The 26,960-nt window shown below is 40.0% G+C and overlaps 1 protein-coding gene across 8 annotated transcripts in view; it reads left to right on the forward strand.

The window, feature by feature from the left end:
• The window catches only part of kcnab2a (potassium voltage-gated channel, shaker-related subfamily, beta member 2 a), a 100,964-nt gene that overhangs the window by 59,904 nt on the left and 14,100 nt on the right, over positions 1-26,960 (forward strand). For 7 of the 8 annotated variants that reach the window (XM_031301636.2, XM_036002459.1, XM_031301635.2 and 4 more), the window contains 3 exons: positions 25,742-25,785; positions 26,161-26,198; positions 26,487-26,566. In XM_031301636.2, coding sequence (XP_031157496.1) covers positions 25,742-25,785; positions 26,161-26,198; positions 26,487-26,566 — 162 coding nt within the window. Of the gene's footprint in view, positions 1-10,541; positions 11,660-25,741; positions 25,786-26,160; positions 26,199-26,486; positions 26,567-26,960 lie in introns of those variants that run through there. The other variant, XM_031301634.2, reaches the window with a different exon arrangement.

Consider the following 26,960-nt stretch of genomic DNA (forward strand, 5'->3'; position numbering starts at 1 on the left):
ACATTGATGAGAACTGCAGAAGTGTCTGTGCTTTATCAATTCAATTCAGTTCAATTCAAATAGGCTTTATTTGCACGACCATATTTACACACAGTATTGCTAAAGCACATAGTAAACAGGGAAACATACACATTTACACATTTACAGTAGGATGCAGACAATAAAACATGTTAAAATTCGTTCAACAGCAACAATTAGGTCAACAAAATGTAACCGCATAACATAACATATCAGCAACGACATGAAAACAAGAATATTACGTGTGTGTGTGTGTGCGTGTGTGTGTGTGTGTGTGTGTGTGTGTGTGTGTGACTGACTGACTGACTGACTGACTGACTGTGGCAGGTAAAGACATACTCTGCTGCTAGACTGCAGCTCTCTGTGTGCTCTCCCAACAGGATTGGCATTTTATTTATGTCGGTCATTTGGTCAAATGTAGGGTGTTTGTGCTTGAATTTGGGGAAATATTTAGTTCGGACTGGCTGCAGTTTTGTGCATTCTGTCAGGAAGTGCAGCTCTGTCTCAGCTTTGTCTTTCTTGCACAGCTGGTAGAAGCGCTCCACTTTGGGGAGCCATGACTTTTTTGTAGCGGCCTGTCTCGATGGCCAGGTTGTGCTCACTGAGTCTGTACTTGGTCAAGGTTGCTCTTTGCTTCATGTCAGACACTGAGGTCAGATAGTCTGTCACACTGTACTATCTCTTTAGGGCCAAAAAGCACAGCATTTTGCTTTGTGCTTTTGTTTATGTGTTCCAGTTGGTGATGTTTTGTTTCTGTTGTGTTATAATTTGCTTAACCCTTATTGATTAGTTCCCAGACTGAGCGTCAGGACCAGCTGAGTGAGGGGACTCTTTTCTTTGCTCAGCTCTTGGCCTTCCAGGGCTTTCTGCTGATAGGAGTGGGGGTCACTTTTTAAATGTAACCAATATTTGATGCTGTTTTTTTAATTTTGATAAATAATGGGAATTGGCCCAGTTCAGCTCTGCAGGCATTGTCTATAGTTTTTCTGTGCACCTGCAGGATGCTTTTACAGAACTTTAGATGCATTTGCATCAAATGGGTTTTTGTCCAAATGGGCCGAATTCTGGTAGGAATCATCAGCTCTTTAATATCTTTGTCACAGGAGTGGGAGATGATGTTTAGGTATTTGGAGTGATATAGATTTTGTTTCCAGTGGTGACCCCTCCAGATCTCTGTCTGGCCTAGTCTTGACAGCCTGTCAAAATGTTCTAGTCAAAAGTGTTGGCACAAGAGGCCGTGATGCTAGGGATTACACAATTCTGTTTAGTTTTGGCCGTTGTTGTATTTCAATGTAAGTCTCTTATTTATGACAGCTCAACAAGATGTCCCCATGATCACAGTTTAAGGTTATTACATTGTTTTTAGATTCTTGAATTGGCTATGTGTATAGTTTTACCTTGAATTATGCCACAAGAGGGTTGTAACCTGAAATTGTCATCAATGACTTCATGTTTCAAGTAAATTCTTGAGGAATAGAAGGTCTTTCACAGTCTTTCTTTTCACGGTCTTACACAGGCTCTGTTTATCCTATTCCCCAAATTTAAATAGTAAGAGCACCTTTCTACCTGTTCTCTCCTTACATCAAACTGCTGAACTAAAAGCACTGTTTCGGGACATGTTAAAGGGGTGGTTCAGAATTTTGTTGTCGATGTAAATGTCTGTTGATAAAATAATGTTAGAAATAAAACTACCCTTGCATCTCAATGATCGCATTACATTTTGAGGGACTAGTTTCTCAGCAGCGGCGGAATTTTACTTACCTCCGGTTAGTAGTACTGCACCATAAAGTAAACAGAGAAGCGCACTCCAGTCGGGAAACCTAGTAGCTGCTGGCTTGGACATCAAGATACCGGCGGAGACCCTACTCAACTAGCAAATGTGTAGTGATCATTTTAGACAAGACGACTTTGAAAAACCCCACAATCTAAAGAACCACAAGTCGCTGACAACGAATGCGGTTCCATCCGTCTTTCTAGATGCACCAACAGCTACTGATGAACAGGTAATAACTTTCAGTAGGCTACTCTAACTAATAAAGCTAGCCCCTTTCATAACGTTAGCCTAGCTGCTACTGATAGATTGAGACCGACAACGTTAGTGGAACGTTACTGTTCAATGCATTGTGGAGAGTGACAACGTTAGCTAACAGTATAGCTACACTCTTGGTAGATACCTGGCTGGGCTAACCGCTAACTTTAGGTAATTGCTGACAGAAACGTCATGTAAGCTCGGGCAGTTTACATGCAAATTGCTAGCCCGTGTGCTTTCATGTACCGGTAACGTTATGTGAGTTATAGCCTGGCAGAGTGGAATTAGTTGGAGCTCACAGCGGCAGGTAAATAAACTTGTGTGATTGTCATGTAAACCGGCTTTCTCGGTAGCCTAGGTAATATCACTCTGCCGCTGCTGTAGCCTATGCTACCAACTACAGGGAACAAAGTAGAACTATTGCAATGCGATGCAAGAGTAGTTTTAATTCTAACATTATTCTATCAACAGACATTTACATCGATAGTCTGGCGTTATAATTTATTTGCCTCGGGTGTACTGTGGAGTGTGTAAGACTGCTTTTAATGGCAGGCTACAGATACTGTTGACTTGCTCTAGCCTAGCACCAGCAAACTCTGCAACTGGAAGGACTGGATGAAAAGTGTTGAAAACTGTCTCCACTGATAAATAACACACCGGCTAACTTGGAAATGAGGTCCTATGTCCAAAATTCTGAACCACCCCTTTAATGCTTTACACCTATGTTAACATTGCTCTTCCTCACATGTACTTTTGTGCCTGCCTGTATTAACCGTGTTTTTTTTCTTTGTCTGAAAGAATGTGTGTATGTTTGTATGTTAGTGTGTGTGTCACTGGAGGCATCAGGGGGATTGCTCTGTACTTAATGAATACCCAGTAGTGACAGGAGGCAGGATGCCCTCTCCACTGTCCTCATCCCTTTAGACACTCAGGCTTTAGAATTGTGCTGTTGTCGCTTTGGATCCTGTAAAGGTTTATACTTCAGCACATATTTCCTAAACTGTTAAGTACCCTCTCTGAATGAAATGTGAAGTTTTGTTTGGTTAAAAGTTCTACTAGGGCCATGTATATACTTTTTTCCTTGTCTCTTGAACTTCTCATTAAACATCAGAATGTGTTGCATCAGTGTTGAATTTTTTGGGAATCGTACAATGTTTATTTTCTATGTCTCCTGTGATGTTTCTATAATAAATTACAATAGGTCCTTAAGCAACAGAAGATATGATGATGGATGTAAGTATTAACATGCAGTAAAGTAAATGTGGTTGGGGAATACTAATTGTTTCTCATTCACAAGGCTATCCCGGTAAAGAAGGAAAGCTCACCCAAGCTTTTAGTACACGTCTGTGGTTTTGTGGTCACTCTTGCAAATTTGATGTAGAGGGAAATTTTCTATTTCACGCTTGACCCATCTTTCAGAAATGCAGCAGGAAACTCTCTCCTTGCTTTCCCCCACATTGCTCATCGCAGCTTAGTATCAGCTAATGGCATATCGCTCTTTTTTGCTCTGTTGATCACTCTGATCCTTATGTGGTCCATATTTCTAATGGTTTTATCATTAAGAATACACAACATCGACTCTCTGGCTGAAAAGTTTTTCTTATTGTACGAACAAACACTTTTCTTTAGTTTTCTGCTTTCCTGGCTCCTATTGTCCTCCTCAGTTTCAGCTGGTAATGTGTGGCATTCGGTATAGTGTGATCTATTCTGCTTGATATTTCCTCTCAGATTGTTCCTTTGTCTTTTTTAAGGTGTCAGGTCATAGTATTCGTGTAGACAGGCAGGGCCACCAGGCAAAAGGTTTGAACTGGTCTGACCTCTCAGCATGTCTAGGTCAGAGATTTGCTAACAGCAGTCTGACCACATTATAGAGCTACATTGTTTCTATATCTGTACATGTTGAGGCCATTCGGGTCATAAAATCAGTAGCTGAGTAGTATCTATCTATCCATCTGTCTGCCCTGCCTTTGACATATATTGTCACAGATAAAGTTACATAATGACTATTTCATGGGCTGTTGAACAGACCCACGTGAGAGCCCCCTTTTCTGGAGGCTATTGCAAAGTTCTGACCAGTGAGCATTCAGCTTCCCCCATTTTCTTCTGACAGAATAAACTACATTAAAGCACACTGCAGGGCAACAGAAGGACAAAGAAGAGCACATTCTTAATGTGACTGTAAACACAACAGATTTCAATGCCTTGCTCTCTCACGCTGTTGTAGCTCTCTGAATATTCCTCCTTATAGCTTCTCAACATATCCCTCCCACCACATCTCCTTCCTCCTCTCCTCTCTCTCTCTCTCTCTCTCTCTCTCTCTCATCTCTGCCTAGCAACCTCTTTGTGAACCTTAGGTATGACAAATGCACACAGGCAGGCGGGACGATCTTCCGTTGAACAGGACAGATTATTCTGCTTTCTCCACACACTTTTTTCAGATTAGTGAGCGTGCACCCTCAGACTGAAACTATAACTCAGCCCTGTTTGGTTTAATCACACCTTGTTACATAACACGTGATGCTGAAATCCGAAATGGACGTGAGGGCACTGCTGTTTTGTAATGGTTAACATACATATTTACTTAAACTCACACAGTGTGTTTACTCCACTGCATACTGTATCAGCAACACATTTTTTCCTAGATATTTATCTTGCTATAGTAACCCATTAAATATACAATAAACATTACACATTTGTTGTTTATAGTAGTTACCATTTTCCCCATATTTAAAATGTGTAATCTCTGAGAACAGCTAAAGTCAAAAGGCATAGTAAAGGCTATATTACATAATAACAGGGGTTCCCTGACTGCTGTTTGTGCTTGTCTCAGCTCTCCCGCTCTGTTTGATGTGTCAGAAGGGACAGCTGAAACAACAATTCCTCCTGAGCCCTGCTGTCTGTGGGGAATCTGTCATCTTCATTAGAAAATGCTGCACTCTATGCTCACAGATGTGACCTGCATGCGTCTCTCTTGACTCTGCAGTTTGCTCAGAATTCCCAGAAAAACAGAGATAGTAATTACCCTTAGATAAACCAAATTTTCGACAGTCTCTGTGTTTGTATGACTGAGCTATTTTAAACCTTCAATACATCTACAGTAGAAATCTTTCAGATCAGCAATTAGAATAGTTGATATTTGACCTGTAGAACAACAAAAAACAGAAACTAAACAAAAGATTCATGCTAAGATAATATACAACAATATTCTAATAAATATTTTCTCCTTCAGTTAATTACATCCTCATAACAGTGATGAAAGAGTCAGCCATTAGAAATGTTTAAACACTGCCTCAGGATGCATTAAGCTGCTAGAAAAGCATTACCACATCTGTCGATCAACACTGTCAATCTGTCTGACCTCACATCACTTTCCATTAACTCTCTTAAGGCCTTTCACCAACTCACACACACACACACACACACACACACACACACACACACACACACACACACAGACACAGACACACTCCTGCCTCACCACCCCCATCTCAGGGATGCTATCTTTTTCACTCGGTTACTCAAATCGCTGTTCAAATAAACCCTCAGTCGGTGGAGCTTAAACCTCCATTGGACACCTGGCCAACAGTTCAAATGATACAGCTGTGGTCATCCTCTACTGTACAGTCGTGTATACACTGCACTAGGGCTTGGCAATATGGCTTAAAAAAATATATCTCTGTATTTTTAGGCTATTCCGTAACATACAATATATATCTTTATATTTTCTCTAAAATAACATCTGTTTGATTTAACCTTTTGATGCGTATGATCACACCAGCATGATCATTCTAGTAAACTAATCTGAATTTAGAGGAACACAGCTTGTATATGACATTTTAGAGAGCTTTAATTTTGAAATTTCACATCAAAATGTCCTGACATTGTCAGAGTGACACTCTGAGGTGGTCTGCTATCATTTTGAAGTAAAAGTGCTCTGTGGAAACGGGAAGTTTCACTCTGACACTCAGAGTTGGTCTACTGTTCTTTCATTTTGACGTGACGTGACCTTGGGACAATGATTGACGTTAAACCGGTGCAGCCGGTAGCAATTTTTCTGTCAGCCATGCTTGTTGCTATGCGTAATAGTATGACGTCATTACTTAAACATGTCGGAATATTGCCATTCTCACAATATGATTTTCCATGTTAAAAATGATACCGGTATTATCGTAAACAATATGATATGGCACACACACACTGTACTAACAATCAGGGCTTGCCACAAACATCATTGTCCTGGCCTGATGCCCAGCTTGGATATGCTTTCTTAAGTTAACCATAAGAGAGACTCAGCTTTAAGATGTAATACCCCTGTTTAATTGCAGATCTCAAAGGAGTCATCAGACGATCTCTGCAATAGTCTCTACTAAGGGCAGAAAGCCAGTACTCCCTAAACTAGCTTGGACAGATCAGGCCTAGCTCTATGCAGCAACTCTGGATTTTCAGTTCATGTGCCAATCCCAGCTTGATGGAGGTGCCCAGTAGGGGTGCACGATTCAGAAAATGTCACGATTCGATACCGATTTTTAGGCTCACGATTCAAAATCGATTTTCGATTCAAAAACGATTCTCGATTTAAAAAATATATATATATTCACAGTATGTAAATGTAGTTACTTTTCCCATTTGATTGCAGTAGACATGCAATTAAAAAAAAAAAAATGAATTGATTATTGGAATTCTATGAATTGATTTTGAATCGGTAGAGCTTGAATCGCGATTCAAATATGAATCGATTTTTTTGCACACCCCTAGTACCCAGACTGCCCCTGAGATCAAATTAGTGAAAGTGACTATCAAACTTGGGAGTAATTTTCCCCTTTCATTAGCTAAGGGCGTTCTTTGTATTTTGTGTAAAATGAATTCAGAAAGCCAGTGATTATTTTTAGAGCTAATGCTGCCTTTGTGTTAAAGGATCACTGGTGATAACGGTGCCACCCCACTGTACCTCTGTGGTCTGAGTAGTTTCTAACGCTCTGTTGATGAAAATACAGTAGTTGTCTTTCCCATCGCATTATGTGGGCTGTAAGCCGGGAGAGGTCAGCTGTCCGAGCAAAATCTCCTGTACAGCCAGGGCGGACTACTGGGCGTCATTATGGTATGGCATCATTGATTGCCAACACTTCTTCCCGATCAGGGCTGCAAGAATGAATACAAGTGTGTGTGTTTCTGCAGCTTTCTTTTGTAGTATTGGTAATAAGGGATGTGGGTTTCACAGCTTGTTGTTTGGGCTACATGGTGAATTTAAATGAGAATATTGGTGTCTTTTGTTTTCCTTCTCCTTCTGCACACTTCTGAAAAAGAGAGCTTGTGTTGGTGAATTTTACTCCGATGTAGTCGTGATTGCAGAAACGCACATCTCCAGCTTTTCTCTCCTCTCCCTCTCCCCCGCACGTTGAATGAAGTGCAGGGCCCTAACAGTGCTCTGCATTCACTCACACGGATTGAGTGTCTGACAGGGGTTTTAGCAGCTCAGTAGATTTTTGAACAACCACAAATCAGGCACTTAATCAAAGCAAGGGACGAAGGCCACGACTCAAGGGAGGGCATTGTGATAATATGTGGAGGCGGAGGAGATACATTTCTTTTCTTTACGCTAAGATTTCTTCAGCAGTGCTATCTAACATGCAGCTACTGAGTCCAGCACTAACAATGGTAACTGATGGGATTTAATTTCCAGGTATTGTTCAAACATTTCCCTCTGCATTGATACAAAAATTACAATTTGCACTGCATTGATACAAAAATGTTTTCCTAAGAATAGTCATGCTTTGGATTTAGCAATTTCTGAGTCACCCTACTGTGCTTACCCTAAGCACAATGTCACTAATTAGCAATTTAACAGCGGCACTCTAAGGCATTATGTAAAGAGCAGAGATTCTTATTTTTAGTTCAGCATCCTTTATGATGTATCTTGTGACTAACAATGAATGGACAGACTCTGATGAATGAACACAAAGCAGCTCATAGTTCAGGTCCGTATTCGCTCAATTATAGCGTTTATTAATGATTAAAGTGTGCATGAAAAGACTGAATGAGATAATAAATGTGTACGCATTCACACTGACTTTGAGTCTGGGATCACCAGGAGGCGATGTGTCCTCTTCAGTGTAATTTAATGTCACGCAAGTGAAAACTTCAGTAACAAAATAAACAGAGGTTGTTTATAGAGCATGAGTGTCATGCAGATGAAAGAGCTCCCCTTCAGCAATGTCATGACTGTGCTGCAGGAGTCTTGATAAGTGGGCACATGTGGAACAAGGTTGCAGGTTTCTAACAAAAAAGGCTATAACATGTTTCACTAATCATCTTTTCACTTGACAGCAGTAGGTGTAGAGCTTTAACATGTCTTGTCAGGCATGCTCACAGCAATGCCTGCTAACATTGTGATTTCTTCAAGAGAACTATACACGTCATCATGAAGTGATGAGGTGTCAGTCATCTTATATGATCGCCTTTTCTGTTTATCTGGTCTTTTGGCTTTTTTGTTGTTTTCCAGATATAGTCAAAGCAAATGAAATGCATGCTGTCAATCTGAAATAAAGTCGGCAGATGTGCCTGTTTTGAATTATTAAATCATAGTAAGTGTGACAGGCATGGTTTATTGGATTGAGCATATTTGTTGCTCACTCTGTTTGCATATTTTTGTAGCAGTTTATAGCTCCTGGTGTGTTTATTAATTACAAGTGCATGTGGTGTTGTGTAATTTTTATTTTAGATATTTTACAGAACTGTTAAAGTGAAAACGATTATGGATACAGACTGTTGCAATCTGGTTTGCATCTGTTAATGAGAGTCAGTTAGCTGGACAAAATGCCAGAAGGAGCAATATGTGAAAAAATGGTTGTTCTATTGATTCATTTAGGTGATGGATCACTAGTCTGTCAGAAGATGCATGCTTCTATTGATTACTGTACCTTGCATTGCACAACAGTCAATAAATGTGTAGATTTTCTGATGCAGATAAATCAAGGGTCAACAAAGGATTCATATGGTTTAGTAATGACAATAAATCAGTCGTCACATGGTTTCAGTAGCTATGAAAAGCTGTGGCAGGGTAGTAAAAGTCTAAACAATATGCTGTAGGGCAAATGTTGTATGTAAACAAATCTATTTTATTTTACCCTAATGCTTGAATATTGTTAGGCGTGCCTTAGGCTGGATGTTGGGGACATTTTCCCATATCTAGCCAAGGCTGGGGGATTTTTTGTCAGGCTTATTATGTGTGTATCAGCATGGCTCACAGGACTGACACTGTATCTGTGCAGCCTGAGCTCCTGTCCCCAGCCTCTCCCACTTCTCAGTACAGTGCCTTCACCATGTCACAACTCCTGGGGGCCCTGTGTTCCTCATCACCCTGACCCAAAGTGCAGGACATAACCCTCCAAAGGTGAAAAGATCCCCTTCAGCTGCTTCAGTGTTGTTACAGGAAGGAGCATTTCGAAACGCGGTCTTGAGCCTGGCTTCTCTGCTCTCTGTCCACGGTGTCAAATTTAAATCAAATTTCAGTTGAATTAAACCTTAACCCTCAGGGTTCTATTTAAGTCAAGGAGACCAAAGGTCATAGCTCCAAGAATAGAGCTGTCAGTTAGCAACAGCCTGTTTGCTGGAGTCCCGTGATGGAGGTTGCCTCTTCGACTTCTTTTACTATACACGTCTGCTTCTGATGGCATCTCTTTTAATTATCTCCTTGGCACACTGGCTGGTCCGTTCAGATAAGCTTCAGTATTATATTACTGGGAGCGTGTGTCTAATCTACTGTCTCTTCAATCTGCAGCCACTGTTGCGCTGAGTCCAATACTGTGGTGGTAACTTTCAACCTCTAACCATTATCATATTTTTACTACTCGGCTCCTCTAAGAATGCTTTTAATGTTCATCAGACCAGCTAATAACAAACAGATGTTATACAGTAGTATTCAGGAGCTGTATCCTGCAACCTTAATAATTTCTGTGCTCAGCTTAAGAATATGCAAAGTTATATAATTTCTTTTAATCACTTACAAGGAATGCCGCAATATAGACAAACGTAGCATCTCAGTTATGTCTGTGACAGTCCTGCCTTTGACATATATTGTCACAGATAAAGTTACATAATGAATATTTCATGGGCTGTTGAACAGACCCACGTGAGAGCCCCCTTTTCTGGAGGCTATTGCAAAGTTCTGACCAGTGAGCATTCAGCTTCCCCCATTTTCTTCTGACAGAATAAACTACATTAAAGCACACTGCAGGGCAACAGAAAGACAAAGAAGAGCACATTCTTAATGTGACTGTAAACACAACAGATTTCAATGCTTTGCTCTCTCACGCTGTTGTAGCTCTCTGAATATTCCTCCTTATAGCTTCTCAACATATCCCTCCCACCACATCCCCTCCCTCCCCTCTCTCTCTCTCTCTCTCTCTCTCTCTCTCTCTCTCTCTCTCTCTCTCTCTCTCTCTCTCTCTCTCTCTCTCTCTCTCTCTCTCTCACACGCTACTCCCATCTCTTGCCTGTGTGCCCCGTGCAGCTTTACGCTGAGCACAAGGCATACAGATGTAAATTTAATCCAGGCAACGGCCAGAGCTGTCAAGTGAATATGAGGTTGCCCTTTTGCTAACATGCAGTAGTATTCAGTAGAATATTCAGCAGACGGGGCAACTATCAAGGCGGACTCAGAAGGGGAGATGAATACCTCCCGGAACTGTGTTTATTCTCTTCATCTCTTTGTGTGGATCTATGCGTTTCCACTGTTAAAGCTTGGCAGCAAAAGGTTTTATCTCTAGCACTGAGCTCAGCTTTAAAAGGAAATTGCAATACTCTAAATCTGCCTATCAGCCTCTGATGAGCCTCTGATTAAAGCCAAAGGAGGACACCCGGATGAATCAAGGAAGAACTTGCAGAGTGAAATTCACATGAGCGCTTTTCTTTTTTTTTTTTTTTTTTTTTTTTTTTGGGACTGTGGTTTTTAGATTTAGATTTTTCTTTTATTTATAGCTTTGTACTGGACCTGCGTTTTATGTATCTGAAGTCTGCAGTGATTGCACATTTGTTTCTCACACCAGCTGAGACAGAGATGCTGTAATGTTGTGCTTGGATTTGGACTTCCTTTGAGAGGATTTTGTTTTCACCTGATCAGCAGTCCTTCACTGTTTGAATACATTCTGATCTGCCCTCCCACCCTTCTGCCCCTTTTTTCTGAACATTGTCAGCTGGTTAGTCACTTTAGTAACTGGGTAGTGATTTCTAACGGAGGAACAGTGTGTGAGACTGGATTTGGAGTAGTTGCCTCCTACAGACTGAACTGCCTCATGCTCATTAGAGGATCCTCAGACTTCGCACCTCTGGGAGTTTGTCTTAACTGATTTAACCAGAGGAAAGTTTAAGTATCTGCATTTGGGACGGCCGGCCAAAAGCCAGGATGCAGGTGTCATTAGTGTGCACTGACCACCGTGGGGGGGTGAGCCGCGCCACAGAGGACCGGCTAAACCGACAGAATGCCAACAGCCCCAACACAGGCACCCGCAGCAAGTTCAGAGCAGTGGCGATGGTGGCTCGCAGTCTTGGACAACTCTCTGTTCAGAGTGTGCCTTCCTCCAGCGAGCAAAGCATGAGGACTGGCATGAAGTATAGGTAGGGCATGTCTGAACTGTTAACTGGTTGCTATAAATTTCATTAGACTTTTATCATCATCAATATTTTAATTGATCTTAAACTGCAGGATTTGTCCCCCTGCTGCTAAAGTAGATTTTAAATATGACATGTCACATTCCTCTTGGCTCAGGCTACAATACATCACAAAAAAAGACTGCCCATTTGTCCAATCTTGCTATGTACTGTATGCCAATTTTTCTTCCTTTCTCCTTCCTGTCAGAACTGCCCAACCCCACCTGTTTAAGACTGACGACGGTTATTATGACAGTAACTAATTAATTAACCTCCCCAAACTCCCCTCAAAAATAGCAATATCTCAGAAGGAAAGATTTGCAATTTGTAGTTTTGTCTGATCTTTGCGCTTAAATGATACAACTAAGTGGTTGGCATGTAATTTACATTTAGTTAGTGGCCATTGATCTGTTCTGTGCAGGAATGACAAAGTACAGTGAGCTGCATTGTTCACCTTTTAAAGAGCAAACTATTTAGTATTTTAGTATTAGTATTTTTCCAGATTAGTCTCTTTAAGTGCAAGAATACTATTATCACAAAACACCATTTTTGTATTTGTTTACCTTATACTGATAATCCTTTAGTTTTGAATTTCTTATGTGGGTTTATAGATATTATTATTACTGCAGATCATTTTGTAAGCAGAAATAATAAAATCAGATATATATCCAATCATTATACATACAAAGTCAGTTGTTACTATTAGAATAACCCTTGTTGCTATATTGAAGAGTGTCCCTGTTATGCTGTGAAAACAAACTTTTGCCCACACCATTGTATTGTATGTTGACATAATGCTGCATTGACTATTTATCACATCCCTTCAAACAGTTGAAGTTCAGCTGTCCTGACGTGGATAAAAGATTAGTTAATTTGCAATAATGTCCTGCTCTCTGTCACTAAACTGCTCACCAAGACAATTGTTTGACAAGAAATATTGATTTAAAATGACAAGCGCTCACCAAAAAAAACCTGCATCCATGTACTACATTCTAGCACAACTGCAACCTTTGCAATATACATATTTTCAGTATGATTTATACTCATTCTATTCTCTAACTAGCAACCTAAATCTGTGTGATATATATATATATATATATATATATATATATATATATATATATATATATATATATATATATATATATATATATATATATATATGTGTGTATATATATATATATATATATATATATATATATATATATATATATATATATATATATATGAAGAATATTGATAATATGATAACAGTCTTCCTTGTTTCTAGCCTTAGTTTGAGTAGCAAAGTGTTACCAAAGCCTACTGTCTTTTTGCTAAAAGGACTTGCTAGTTCTTTTGATAGAAAATGAATTCAACTGAACACACTTCTTGACTGGAGAGTAATATTAGATATGATGTGCAGATATTCGTTTCTGCAGTTGTATCAAAACTGCAGCAGAAATCTCACAATACAGAGGCTAATGAAGAGCCTCCATTAAAAGCTTGTGAGCTGTTTTCCTGTTATTCTACCGTTTTACCAAACAGGAACTTTTTTTGGTTGTCTATTTGTACTGTACTCTTTATAGGATTGTCATGCAAGTTGTGAATTACATTTCTGATATAACTGTTAATATTGTAATCAACAGTTTATATTTTCAAAAAATGTTTTTCAAGCTCCAAAACCTAAAGAAGAAAAAACTGCACGGTGATGTTGTGCCTTTGAAGCAGAATTGTTTTTGGGGGGTGAAAGATTAGTGGTACGTTGATTTAGAAATTAAGATTGGGCGTTGATTAGAGGAAATCATTCACCCGTCCTCAGTACTGTTGTCTGAAGGAACATCACAATCCTTTGCATCTGATTTGCTAGCGTCATTATTGAGGCTAATAATATTGAATGAGAAGAATAATTTTCAGCTCGGGGCGCAAGTGGCTGTTTGTGTTCTGTGCTTCCGCAGTGTAGTCCAAAATACATAATGGGTTCGGTGTTGTGAAATAGGCTTGCATCTGATGCAAATTGAAGGTAATGCTGGCCTGACTGAGGATACAACATAGCGTTTCGTGGTTTTGAAGAGATGCAAATGAAAGGGAAGTAAGGAGAGAGTGAAAGAAAGAAAGGGAGATTGCTAAGATTAATGCTAGTGTAGGCACTATGCCCAAGAGGAAGTAAAGTAGGCTGGAGTGATCTGTGCTCATGTCACTGTGTATCTTTCAAACATGCCTCTCTGAGTTTAAGCTCGCAAGCCCTTTTGCATGGCCATGCATTTATCTTTTTATCCTTGAGCACAAGGAGTTTTTTCTCTCCGTTAAATTTTAAGTTTTTAGTTTCTCTTATTGACATTTTGACAGCTGAAGGTTAGTGGTTTTGTAACTGTTCCCCAAAAGAATACAGTTAAAGCTTATCCACCCAGCAAAACTTTCCACGATTATCCACACTGCAGAATAGCCGTGTGAAATTCAGATCAGACTTATTTGCAAACAGTGCTCTCTCCGTTTCCTTCAATGTCAGCCTTGAGCTTTAATCAAGTCTGTCAGTCTTCATCCATGGGATGCTGGTTAGGTTGGAAGTGACCTCCCCCACAAGGCCGAGGAAACCATCAAAGTGAACATCTTTTCAAGGTATACCGAGGGATTGCGGCAGCTTTAGTAGGCTGTCTCACCACAGACTGAACCGTTTTGTAATGTCACACCGGGCCTGCATGACCTGAATTGTTAAAATCATCAAGCTTGACTGTGAGAACCTGCACCTCCTCCAAGGAATGATTAAATGCCTTCAGTCAGGACTGAATTAATGACGTACACAAAATGGCTTATGATTATGTAAAGTAGTCCTTCTAAGGGAATGGAAGAATATCTGTGAGATTGGGAAGGCAGTGCAGGTGGGGAGACAATCCTATAAAGCCCCTGCTTTTCACAGTCCAGTTATCAGCTCTTCTCTCAAGCAACCAAACCTCAGAAGGGTCTTGAGGGAATGAGTCATCTTTACAGGAGCCACTTTTATTTGCTGAGGTGTAGCAAATAAACTGCAGCAAATTATTGCTGATGTGTATAAATTTGAATAAGTCTCACTTTTTGGTTGGACTGCCATTTTTGTGCTTTGTGCAGACTAAATATAGGAGCACCTATACTGTAAACTGCTGTGGATAACATTTGTGCTTTTAGTAGGATTTTGTGTCAACGCATCAGCTCCACAACACTTGCAGTATTGTTTATTGCTGTGACCATGTAAACCATGTAAATCTGACTCACCTTCTCTCCTGGTGTAAATCTACAAGTAACTTGCTTTAGCCCAGACTGTCAGTAGGATTCCTCACATCTCTGGAGGTCCATTTTTGGTTGTAAAGTTGACAGTGAATCACAGCCACAGTAAATAGCTACTGGCAGTGTTGTGTAAGCAGATGGCATAGAAATCCCACCAATGTGTTGTGTGAAGCTGTGATGTGTTTTTATAAATCACAGAGATAACCTGTCTCACCAGTTCTGTTTTCATTTAGTGCACCTTGAAGTGACGTGATGTAACAGATGGCAGAATTTATAAAGACAGAAATGAGAGCAGCATACTGTCAAAAATGTGTAATATGTACACATCAATTATTAGTGCACAGGTTTAATGTCTTTATTGTATTATTAGCTGCAATTGCAAAAGGGAAATTCAATATGTGGCGCTTAACTATGGGAATGTTCTTGTCCTTGTTGGGGAATTTTTAAGAAAGATGAAACTGAGCATTTTTCCCCCAATAGTTTGCTACCCAAAAGCAAAAGCATGCATTGCTCAGGCTTTTGGTAACAAAAGCTGTGGGTGTGAGATTTGGGGCGTCATGAGTGTGGGTGCATGCTGGGATGTTTTCCTGTATTCTAAGGGCTCTTTATCAGGGAGCCAGCTTTCCACAGCCTGCACTCCCCCTTGAAATATGAATCATAAATAGACTGTGGTAGTTGAACATAACACGCATACAGGAGTACACTTTGGCCACTCTACTGTAAATACTAAGACTCATCCACACAGCACAGCTTTTAGGCCCACAGTAGCCACTAAGGTATCATCTTAAAGAACATTCACAACACATCTGTTTGCTCTGGGCATGTGGAGAGAAATTGCGGTGGGATGGTTCATTTACTGATGTAGGCTTGTGTTTCACTGTATGCACTGAGGGTTTGTCTGTGTTGTATAAGAAATCGAGTGAGATCGGGGGGGGGGGGGGGGTTGTTGTGGAATATTTTGCCTATAAGCGCGTTCACATGAGGGACACACTTGTGTTATGTTGAAGGAGAAAATGAAGACAGCTGTTCTTTCTTTGTCTCACTGATAGTGAGTTTAATTAGTGTGTGTGTGTGTGTGTGTGTGTGTGTGTGTCTGTCTTAGCACCACTCATTTCTCTCTGCATGTTATTTTCTTAAATGCTCTAGAAATAGCCTAGATTTATTAGTTCTATCTTGTCCTGCATGCACGTAACCCTGTGCAATCTGACCAGCAGCTCAACACCTTCCACCATCAAGCACTGGAGACTGGGATTGTCGTAACTCAGTTTATTTGGCTTTGAAAGGGTGAAACTGGGAAATGAAACACAATGACCAGTTACTTACATATTGATGAGTCACAAACATATAACAATATATAAAAATATAACTACACGTCACTGTAATGTGGTAGTATATACAGTAGCTAACATGTCAGTCCCTCCAGAAAACGCGATTATGCGATCGCATAATTCAATGCATAATCAGCCAAAGTCTGCATATTTATGTGGGGGCCGCATTTTTTCAAATACACCGCACTTTCACCGCATAAATTGCCGATTTCCGCGCAAAATATGCAGGGCTTGCATATTTCATAATCCCCACATTTTCGTTGTAAAAAAGTCACATATATCTTAGCAGAAAGTTGAAAAGAGCAGCCATTTTCCCCTGTTGCCATGGGAACGTTATGAAGTGACGTAATTATGCGACGTGAACATCATCAAAAAGCTGCAAACCCTGCGATGAAGCCATGATGAAACCGCAGTTTTTGCAAGTTCCCGCAATTTCATCGCATAAAATTGCATAAATATCCCGCATATTCTATCGCATTTTTTAAGAAAACGTGCCGCATAATCAATGATTTTTGCCTGCAACAATCACAAAAAACTAATTTTTCTGGAAGGACTGACATGTAAGCTGAAATAAAGGAAATACGTAATGTATTGTTATACAGTGTACGTAATATAACCTATATTGTTTATCTAAATAAAATAAACTTACATGTAGCACAACACAAGATAATATTGGCAAACTAGCTTACTGAGCTATCAGTCATCATCAAAAAATATACATACTGCATCAAACTTACTAACAATAATTAACAAAGATATAAGAACAGTAATGTCATCATCTATTTCACCTACCAAGAATGCTACCAAAGGCATGGAACGTCGAAGATTGAAGCGGATAGTATGGAGAGATGATAACACAAACCATGAGGCTTGCTCACATTCAACTTTCTGACTAAATCCCATGGTGCAAAAGTTTCTACAGTTCCTAAAGGAACACACACACGAAACAAACTACTGCCAGCAATGGGAGAAGAAAAACATTTAAGTGAACTAATGTCCTGATGGGGACAAAACAAGTTCTGTCGTGCACTGCCAGGAAGAGGCAAGTCCTTTGTTTAAAGTATGTGTGCAGGAATTTTGTTTAGCTTTAATAATGATTTAGTCCAGTGTTATAAAAGCTGCCTATATACATATGTGCACAATTATGTGTTTAAATGCTCTGTGTGAGGTTATTATATTTATAAAGCTGCCACACTAGACTGTCATTCTGCATACATTATACATTGATTAATGAAATGTGTGTTGTGCCTTTTCTCTCTGCATAAGAAGCATTTGAACTTCTGGTTATGTAATGTGTGATTGAGGAAATAATGTAGTACAGATAGAAGTGAGCCTGTACTGTAGAAGGAGGCTACAGCTTATTTCAGAAAGTAATAGAGTGCAGGCCAGCAGGGGAAAATCCCATCTACCCCACAGCATCCTGCTTAGTCATGTGTATTATGAATATTAACCTCAACATTTCTTTAATTAGACAGATGGCACGAGCCAGTTTTCTCTAAATTGATACAGTAGCCAGCACAATCTCCTTTTCATCAGCAAGATGGTCTCCTTCAAGCTAGTTAAAGCTAGTTAGTACAGTTGAACCCTTTTACAGTATGTAAATACCTCACAATTCAGGTTGTGTGTTGCCTTTAAAAACATTATAAAATGCATTTAATCTGTTGGCATTGTCAGGGAATATGCTTTATCCATATCCTTTGGCTACGATTGTCAATTTAAAAGCATGTCAGGATGTTAGAGCACAGCTCAGTTTGACATTAAAGATGCCGTAAAAGAGACGTGGAATCCCCTACAGGTTCTAGGAAGTTTCTCTCTCGTTCCTCTCCAGCGTATAGCAGAAGATTTTCCATCCCTGTGGGGACTGGCAGATTTATCCCCAGACAAGAGTCTCTGAAAACGCCCGAGTTAGAAGAAAAACAAATTCAGCCTCAGGGAAGCCCTCTGAGCCAACAATCTGTTTATGCCCAAGTAAAAAAAAAAATAAACTGCCATTGACAACTGTCTTAAAGTGCTTCAATGCCAGTGGCTTTATGTTTCTGGCTGCGTGTGTTGCATACTTGAAATGAAATACATGAAATCACATTTGATGTGTTCTCAAGCTGCTGTCAAATATGGCGCTGCAAGCAAATTACACTATACTGTGTATAACTGAGCGTGTGTTAATTGAATGGCTTCCATGAGAGATAGCGGATCATCGAGTCACGTCACAAGAGCAGAAATGACCGGAAGTGATTCTGGAACTCTGGAATGTACAAACTAAAACTTATTTCGCAGCCATAACTTCATCCAGATCTTTTTATTTTTATTTATTTATTTATTTTTTTACAAAAGAGCGCACACATACATTAAGAGGATGTTTAAAAGACTCACAAGACAATACATGTTTGTCTCAGGGTCAAATGTGTCGGTTTGGACTTATTTTTATTGTTTTATTTTATGTTGCCCATACCAAAACATTTAATGCACTAGCTTCAAGAACTGAAAGTCACAAGATCGGTGATTTGACAGGGCCTTGAACAATTGTAATTTAAAGGATCTTCTGTACAGGTCTAGCCCTGTGTTGAGGTTAGAACTTAAAGGAATAATTCAACATATGGGAAATATGTTAATCTACTTTTTTTCCTGAGATTTAGATGAAAATATCAATACCACTTTCATGTCTGTCCGTTAAGTATAAAGCTAGAGCCAGCAGCCACTTATCTTAGATAATCATAAGGACTGGAAAAATGGGGAAGGCTTGCCTGGCTCTGTGCAAAGTTTAAAAAAATCCCACCTCTAAAACTTTTGTTGTCACTGTGAGGTTTCCAAGCAACCAGCGGAGACATCTGGATATAACAAAATAATTTGTGAGCTATAGAGTTGCTGGTAGACAGTTACACTAGCTGTTTCCTCCTGCTTCCAGTCTTTATGCTGAGCGAAGATAATCGTTTCCTTCTTTATCGATTTTCTCATTAACTCTTGGCAAGAAAACCGATTAGTGTATTACCCAAAATGTCAAACGATTCCTTTAAAACAACAGTTAACTCTTAAAAAAAGTCTTTTTTTCAGGTGCCATTCACCTCCTGTCACAACTCACCCCACGCAAATCCGTCTTGGGCTTTATCTGAAATGAGAATTGAGGTTTTCTGTGTTAGGTTGTAAAAACAAAATGTTATCCAGCTGGCAGCAAGTGAACAGAGCCTCGTGGTAGAATGCTGTAGGGTTTGCACAATGAAGCGCATAACCATTCATGCTTCGTAGCAATGAGGGGAATTGAAGATAATTGGATAAATAGGGTATCCAACTGTATGCTTGTTAAGGTTCAGCTGATACAAAGAAGCCTATAATGGGGATTTTTTTAGTTTTGGGCAAACTGTTGAGTAGATAGATAGATGGATTGATTCTTTACAGTACGTTCCAAGGAAAGCTGTTGCCACAGTCTGTACACAGCCTCATAAATAGTGCATATGCTAACAGTTCATGTGTATAAGCAGCTTAAGAGTAAAGTGGCACGCCCTATTCCTATTGTCTAGTCAGGAAATTTCTAATCTAATATTCTCCACTGTCACTCCTTCCTTTTAATGGATGTTACATAAACCTAAATGATGGAGGAAACCACCTGCAGCCAACACAAGCTAGTGGCATTTGGTCTGTGTGCCTTCTGAAGTTGAACCCACGAGTTAGGTAGTATTAATAGTGCTGCTCGGTGAACATATCTCTCAACACGTTCCGCTTTACAGCTCTGTGACCTTGTTTCCTAATTCATCACCCTGTCCTATCCGCTGACTTCACGTCGACTTTCAGTCCTCTCTCCGCTGACTTCACGTCGACTTTCAGTCCTCTCTCCCACCCAGTCTGTCGACCACTCAGTCCATGCCTCCAGTCCTTCCTTATACTCAGCTGTCACACCTTACCGAGACTTACTGTAACCAGTTCATGATTTTTCGGTATAATGCTTTTAATTGGGATATACTTGATGTTAGTGTATCAATCCCTCCTCATCTTCTCAACCATTGTCTTAAAACACAATTACAGGAGCAGATCTGACATGACAGGCATATAGTTGATACCCTGTATAAGTTATAATTTCAAGGGTGCAACAGTAGACTGAACATATCAAAACTCAGAAAAAAAATCTTTCAGATAACTGGTTTTAACAGTATTGAGTTGATCATTAAGATGGCATAAGGCATAATAATGAATTTTATGCTGACTTATTAATTCAAGACTAGCTAAAATCATGGGTGTCTGAACCATTACGTTTTTTTTAGGGCTGTCAAGCAATTACATTTTCTTAATCGCGATTAATCGTTGAATTTCTATAGTTAATCGCGATTAATTGCATGTTTTATCACATGATTAAAATTATATTATTTTGCATTTCAGAACTGTTTTTAAGTACATATTAATAATGGAAAGCAATTCTTACCAGTGTATCTTGATTGGGAATCAAATGAATACAAAGAAAGTGACTTTATGAACTTGATTTTAAGATTTGTATTTGTTTATTATATATTTAATCTAGTTACACATTTGAATTTAACAACAACTTTGAATGCACCACGAGGGTGTAAATTACCAGTTTCATTGAACGCACTGTCTGTGTTTTTCCGACAACAGCAGCTGCAGATTGTTACATCCCGGTGTCGGAATCCTCTACAGTGAAATAAAGTCACACTTTACACTGTTTAGCGTTAGCTGTCAGCATTGTGACCGTGTTTAATCCAGCTACTAGCTAGCGTTAGGCTAACACTAGCTGCTGTCGAGTGTAGTCTTAACTAGCATCATGTGCAGCAATGTTTCTGTTGCCTGTAACGTCTGTTTCAGAGCATCAGAGAGAAGTCCAGGCATATCAGTGGCACCGGAATGAGGCTGCGAAATCCCCGTTGCTATTCCTGCAGCAGCAGGATGTGTTACGAGGAAGTACGGCAAAATAGTAGCCTGTTAGGCACGACGCAAAGCCAAGTGAAGTGAAAATAAATTAATAAATGGCGGCATGCGATTAATACGATTAAAAAAAAAAAAAAAAAAAAAAAAAAAAAAAAATTAACGCATTATGCTCGACCCTTAATTGCATCGCGATTAACGCATTAATGCTGACAGCCCTAGTTTTTTTTTTTTTTATCTAGGCTGACAAGTATTTGCTGTAGCCTTCCAGGTTGCCTTATTATGATAGTTTTAACAACAAGATCAAGAGACAATGTGGGTGTATATTTGTCCCATCACGGATTGGGTTGGGTTCCTAAACGACCAGTATCTACCAGACCAAATAGCAATGCGGATTTCGGTGCCACTTGAATGCCTGCACTGCTCTCTGTTGCTCCGAAACGTTAGCCTACCGTTAGCTAGTACCTTGCTTAAACACGGCTAAAATACTGAAAGCTAAACGGTGTAAAAAGTGTGACTTTGTTTCACTGGAAAGGATTCCAACACCAGGACTTTTGTAGGTGGTGGTAAAGCACGTCCAGCTGCAATTCATCATTAAAAAGAAGAAGAGTCCTTTCCGGTCAGTGCATAACCGCCATAAACGAACACTACCCTGTCGAAATGTACGCACTACACAAGCGAGTACATACTGTAGTGTACTACATGTAGGTGTACTGACAGAAGTATCAGAATTGAGACACACCTTTTGTTATTGAACAGGTCAGTCTATTAACAAAGACATTAGTGTTCACCTACTCATTTTTATCCGTGCATACTTTCCATTGCTGAGTTGATGTCCTGCTATTACACATCTTTCTCTCTTCTATTTCAGATTTTTCTTCTAGAGACATTAACCCAATAACCAACAATCCAGTAATCAATAATTAATTACTGAAAGATATGCCCTGCCTAATGTTGACATTGATGGAAAATAAGCTTCACTTTGTTCCACAAATCAGCTTCCATCAATGGGGGCCACAGTCGTCAGCAGAGCTGAATGATTGACTTAAGCTGCAGACACACTGACCAGATGGCCGACCCTTGGCAGAAAAAGGCAGTTGGACTGATCAGTGTCCCCGAGTTGGTCAAAAAAGTTCCTCGGAACACACCAAAGCGACGAGACGTAATACGTCTCCATAACAGCAGGCGGCGCTAATCTGTATTGTCGCCCTAAAATGAACACCGGCAGCTGATTGAACGAACGCGTCACGTGGAAATTCAAAGACAGACTGTCATGGCGGCTTGTTCAGAATACAATCTCATATTGTACTAAAATAGTTCACCGAAACGTGTTTCTGAAAACATTTTAAGCGAGAAATAGGCCATGCAGTTGCTGAATCTGTCTTCATTTCAGATCAACAAAGGTCAGTTTAAAAGATTTTCATCAGATTTTGAGAGACTCTAGTCACGCTCATTCCGCTCCCCATTTCCAGGTTAGCACTCTACCAATCAGATGGGTCATTTGAGTCCGACTGCCGGCAGTGCCCGCCCTCCCGATTATACATGTCAAATCTTCAAAAATGAAGGCCGATGGCCCCTCCGGCGGATGACAGCACGGAACACACTGAACAGACTCGAGTCACTGACCTCGCCACACTGTCCAACGGCCGATTATTGTTTCTGTGTGTCCGGGCCTTTAGACAAGCAGGACTTATTGTGTCAAGCAATGAATGTGAAATGCAACCTGTGTGTAAACAAGCCACAAATATATCTCCAAGCCACCCTTAATCACATAACCAACATTAGAAAATGAAAACCCTCGCCTTGTCCACTTGAGCTTCTGGCTGATGGGATCAGAAGGCTAATGTTAACTCATGGAAAGGCTTCCTAATATTTCAAAGTAAACAACCAGACTGGACATGCGCAATGCTCACTACGTTTATCATCAGGCTTTGTCCCTGTGGCTGCATTGATGTTGCTGTCCTGTACTGTGCCTGCCTGTCTCCTTCATTTTTGAGGAGGGTGTGAGAGAGATGACATTACTGTTGTGGTTCATGTCTGCTGAGACTCAGCGTGAACCTGACCCCTGCCTGCTTACAGGCCCTGGCAGAGGGTCATTTTAGCAATGCAGAATGCAGTATTCAAGGCCAGTCTAGTAAATTATTGAACACAACAATGTGCTGACAAAGGGACATCCTTACAATGAGAACAATGACAAGGGCAGAGCTGTGTATTCTGATATCCTGGTTATTTTAAGGTTCAGGGAAGTGCTTAAATGCACTGGTACTGTATGTGCAGTATTCATGGTTAAAGCATGCTTATGCAACACTTAACACAGTAAGCTTTGCTTTTTGATAAGCCCTTACACACGCTGATGAAAATGGTGCTACTCTAGAAGCATGTGTATACAGTTGCTCCTGGTATATCTTATTAGTTTACTATGCATCTCATTTTCTGAACATGCGTGTGCACCATGTATTAACACATTAAGCAACACTAATTAATTTAATCACATTAGGTGTTTAAATGTGGAGCAGTGCAAGGCTTGAAACAGACTCACTCTACCGTGTTTAGATACTACTACTACTAAAGGATGCAGTCAAGCAGAATATTGAATGAAGATATTTTGCACTTGACAAATGTCTCAATCCATCATCAAAAACCCTTTAGCAAATATGCTCCACTAACAATTTTGGTCAGTGAGCTGCTTTTAGTTTTGGCTATCTCTATTTGTGCCGTCAGCAGCACCCTGAGGGGGTATTGTACTCATTCAATTAAGAAGCAGTTAATTGTAGATTGGCTCCAGTGTTTTGCCAGAAGGAACTTGACACCGCGGTGCACAGTAAGGGCACGTGGTCCCACTGGATTCTCTTATCTTTCTTCCTCTTTTCCCTCACGACTGACTGTTTGTATAAATCAGCGGGCTCCTATACGTGACATCATTGAGTTCTCTGATTCAAACTTTAACATGATTACAGACCTCAATGACTAAATCACATCTTTTTAATGAGGCTCTTTGTTGTGAATGTGTTTGACCCAAATGCTTTACTATACACAAAATTTATACAATTTCATTATTTTTCCAAATCACTCAATCTCACTGAAACCTCTGATGGCTGAAAGTTGACTTCTGCTGTGATTTGCAATATCTTAATTTAGAAAACAAAAGAATATAAATGAATGGAGAGCCTCTGCTATCCATGGTGGTTCAGTGAAGTAAAAGTGGAACTAATGATGTTGGATGATGAAGTGAACATTTAACTGGATTAACGCTTCCAAAATAGAAAGTATATGGAAATACATAAAAAAGAAACTTGAAACATTTTAAGAGCCTTGTTTTGTTTTTACCATAACACAAATGTGGCCCACTTAGCCTACTTGCAGGAGATGTGATACTGTTAAAATTTCCATATTTATTTATTTTAAACGGTTTAGTTAGGTTTCAGTTTCTTTGGGACTTGGTGTTCAGACCACATTGAGTGTTTTGTTATTCACCGCAGCAATTCAGCAATCTTATCATGGCTTCACGAAACACCCACCCACACACACTCTCAGTCAGTCCCACTTACACATGCAGTCACAAGCGCAGTCATATAACACACACATCTGCACACACACAGCACACCTATCCTCGGTCTCCCTCTCTACTCCTTTTCATTTCAACTGTATTTCTATATAGGCAGTCTTACAAAAATATATTAGATATCCTCCCACACGCTCACTTTGACTCCTGCACGTTACATCATCTCTGATGCCACATTTCTTTTATTTCTTTACATTGCCAGCTTATCTCTGAAAGTAGGTTGACCAGAGGTAGCACACTTCATTTTGTTTAATTAATATTAAAATATATATATAATAATTTCTTAGATCAGTGATATCTGATGAAACCGAACTATTAAGGTCTGAAGATACACTACAAATTCCTCCAAAAAAGAGAAATTAACGACAAATTTAACAAGATCAGTTATTTCAGTGTTGCCATTTAACTAGCAGCCATAGACGTCTAAGAGAAGTTTAAATGCTCGCACAAAAGAATGAAAGCTGTAATTGTCAGCAGAGGCGTCTGTCTGCACTGTGATAGGCTCAGAGACGCCAGCTTTAGGAGCAAGTTGTTGTGAGTAGTCAAGCTTCCGCAGTGCTGTGGGGGGATTTTCGTCAGATGGCGGCTGAGGCATCCTGGTGTGCTGTGAGAAATTTCAGTGGATGTCATGGTGGGCCTGCTTAAGAACTCTTGACTTTCCCCTGGCATTTCACACACACACACACACACACACACACACACACACACACACACACACACACACACACATTCTAATTGACGGTACACGTGTTACAGTCCTTCCTTACACATCCAACATGCATGTGTCAGTGCTGCAGTAGATGCTGGCTGCCTTCAAATCCATACAAAACCCCTGTTCCTCCCAGCTTCAATGACTTCCACTGCAATTGCCTGCTTTCCTCACATTACAGATGAGTGGTAGAGTTATTTATTTATCAATCGGTCAATCAGTATAAAAATGACACTTAAAGTCCTACTCTAATGGTCATAGCCACTGCTGGAGTGTGAAATATCACTAATTACTGCCACCCCAGTGCTGCATTCATGTTAATGTAATTTTCTCTGTTTTGACAGAAACCTTGGGAAGTCGGGCCTGCGGGTCTCCTGCCTTGGATTAGGTAAGAGTCTTTTTGATCATGAGACACTCAGAGAAGTTTGCTGCACAACCAAAGACTTTGTATAGAAGATCTGTGAGGGGAACTCATAACCCCACGGCCTTTTTTATCTTCAAAAAAGGAGGAAAGAGTGTTTTCACACAGTGTGAAAATATAAGTTCCAGTGACTCAGCAGAAACTCAGCTCAAATATATTATCCTGAGGGCCTTTTTTTTTTTTTTTTTTTTTTTTTTTTTTTTTTGATATATCTTGTTTGTTGTCCACTATGTGCAGTATCACTTGTCCAAAACATATAGTATAACTGTTTACTTGCTCATTTGTGTGAATGTGTGTTTATGTACTTACACTCTGACCCCACCTCCCTGTCGACCTCTGTAGGAACATGGGTGACGTTCGGTGGACAGATAACTGATGAGGTGAGAGCAGATGGATTTTGTCATCCTCCATCAGTCAGAGCTCGGGAATGGAAGCCCTCCACATGATCTGGCACATCAAGGGTTGCGCAAGAAGCCTGTTTTTACTTAAAGTGAAAACATACTGCCATAGGGAGTCGACAGGCAGAGAATAAACACATAGGAAGGCAAAGCCATCGCAGCCTTGTTTAGTCTTGTGAAGGAAGTTTAATAATTGAAAAGTCCTCACATCAGTGGTCTCTCGCCCCACCCTTCACCGTCTCTGTTCCTTCTCCCCTGATCTCTCAACAGATGGCAGAACAGCTGATGACTCTGGCCTATGAAAATGGCATTAATCTGTTTGACACAGCAGAGGTCTACGCTGCTGGCAAGTGAGTATATCTTGTGCCACAGGTCACATGGTAGTGAGCAGTAACACCAACTATTACCACAACCATAAAGGCACTAGGTAGAGATTATATACAGTAGTACTGTAGTGTTTCCCATTGATTACCTAGAATGTGGCGGGCTGCTACAGTCTAATTTGTCCCACCACATTTTGATAATAAGCCAAAAATATGTTTACACTTCTCATAATAAAATAAAAGAATGTTGTGTTTTGCGCTGTTGACTCAGCAAATCTTCTCTCACTCATTTTATCTTTTTCCATGTCATTAGGGTCAGTAACAAATGACCACGGGCCAGTAAATACAATTTTAGACTTAGGCTTTAGACACCACCCACCACCAAAGTTGTGAAAAATCACTTTGAAAAACTCATCAGCAA

This window comes from Sander lucioperca, chromosome 6 (genome assembly GCF_008315115.2).
Source record: "Sander lucioperca isolate FBNREF2018 chromosome 6, SLUC_FBN_1.2, whole genome shotgun sequence".
Classification (NCBI taxonomy): domain Eukaryota; kingdom Metazoa; phylum Chordata; class Actinopteri; order Perciformes; family Percidae; genus Sander; species Sander lucioperca.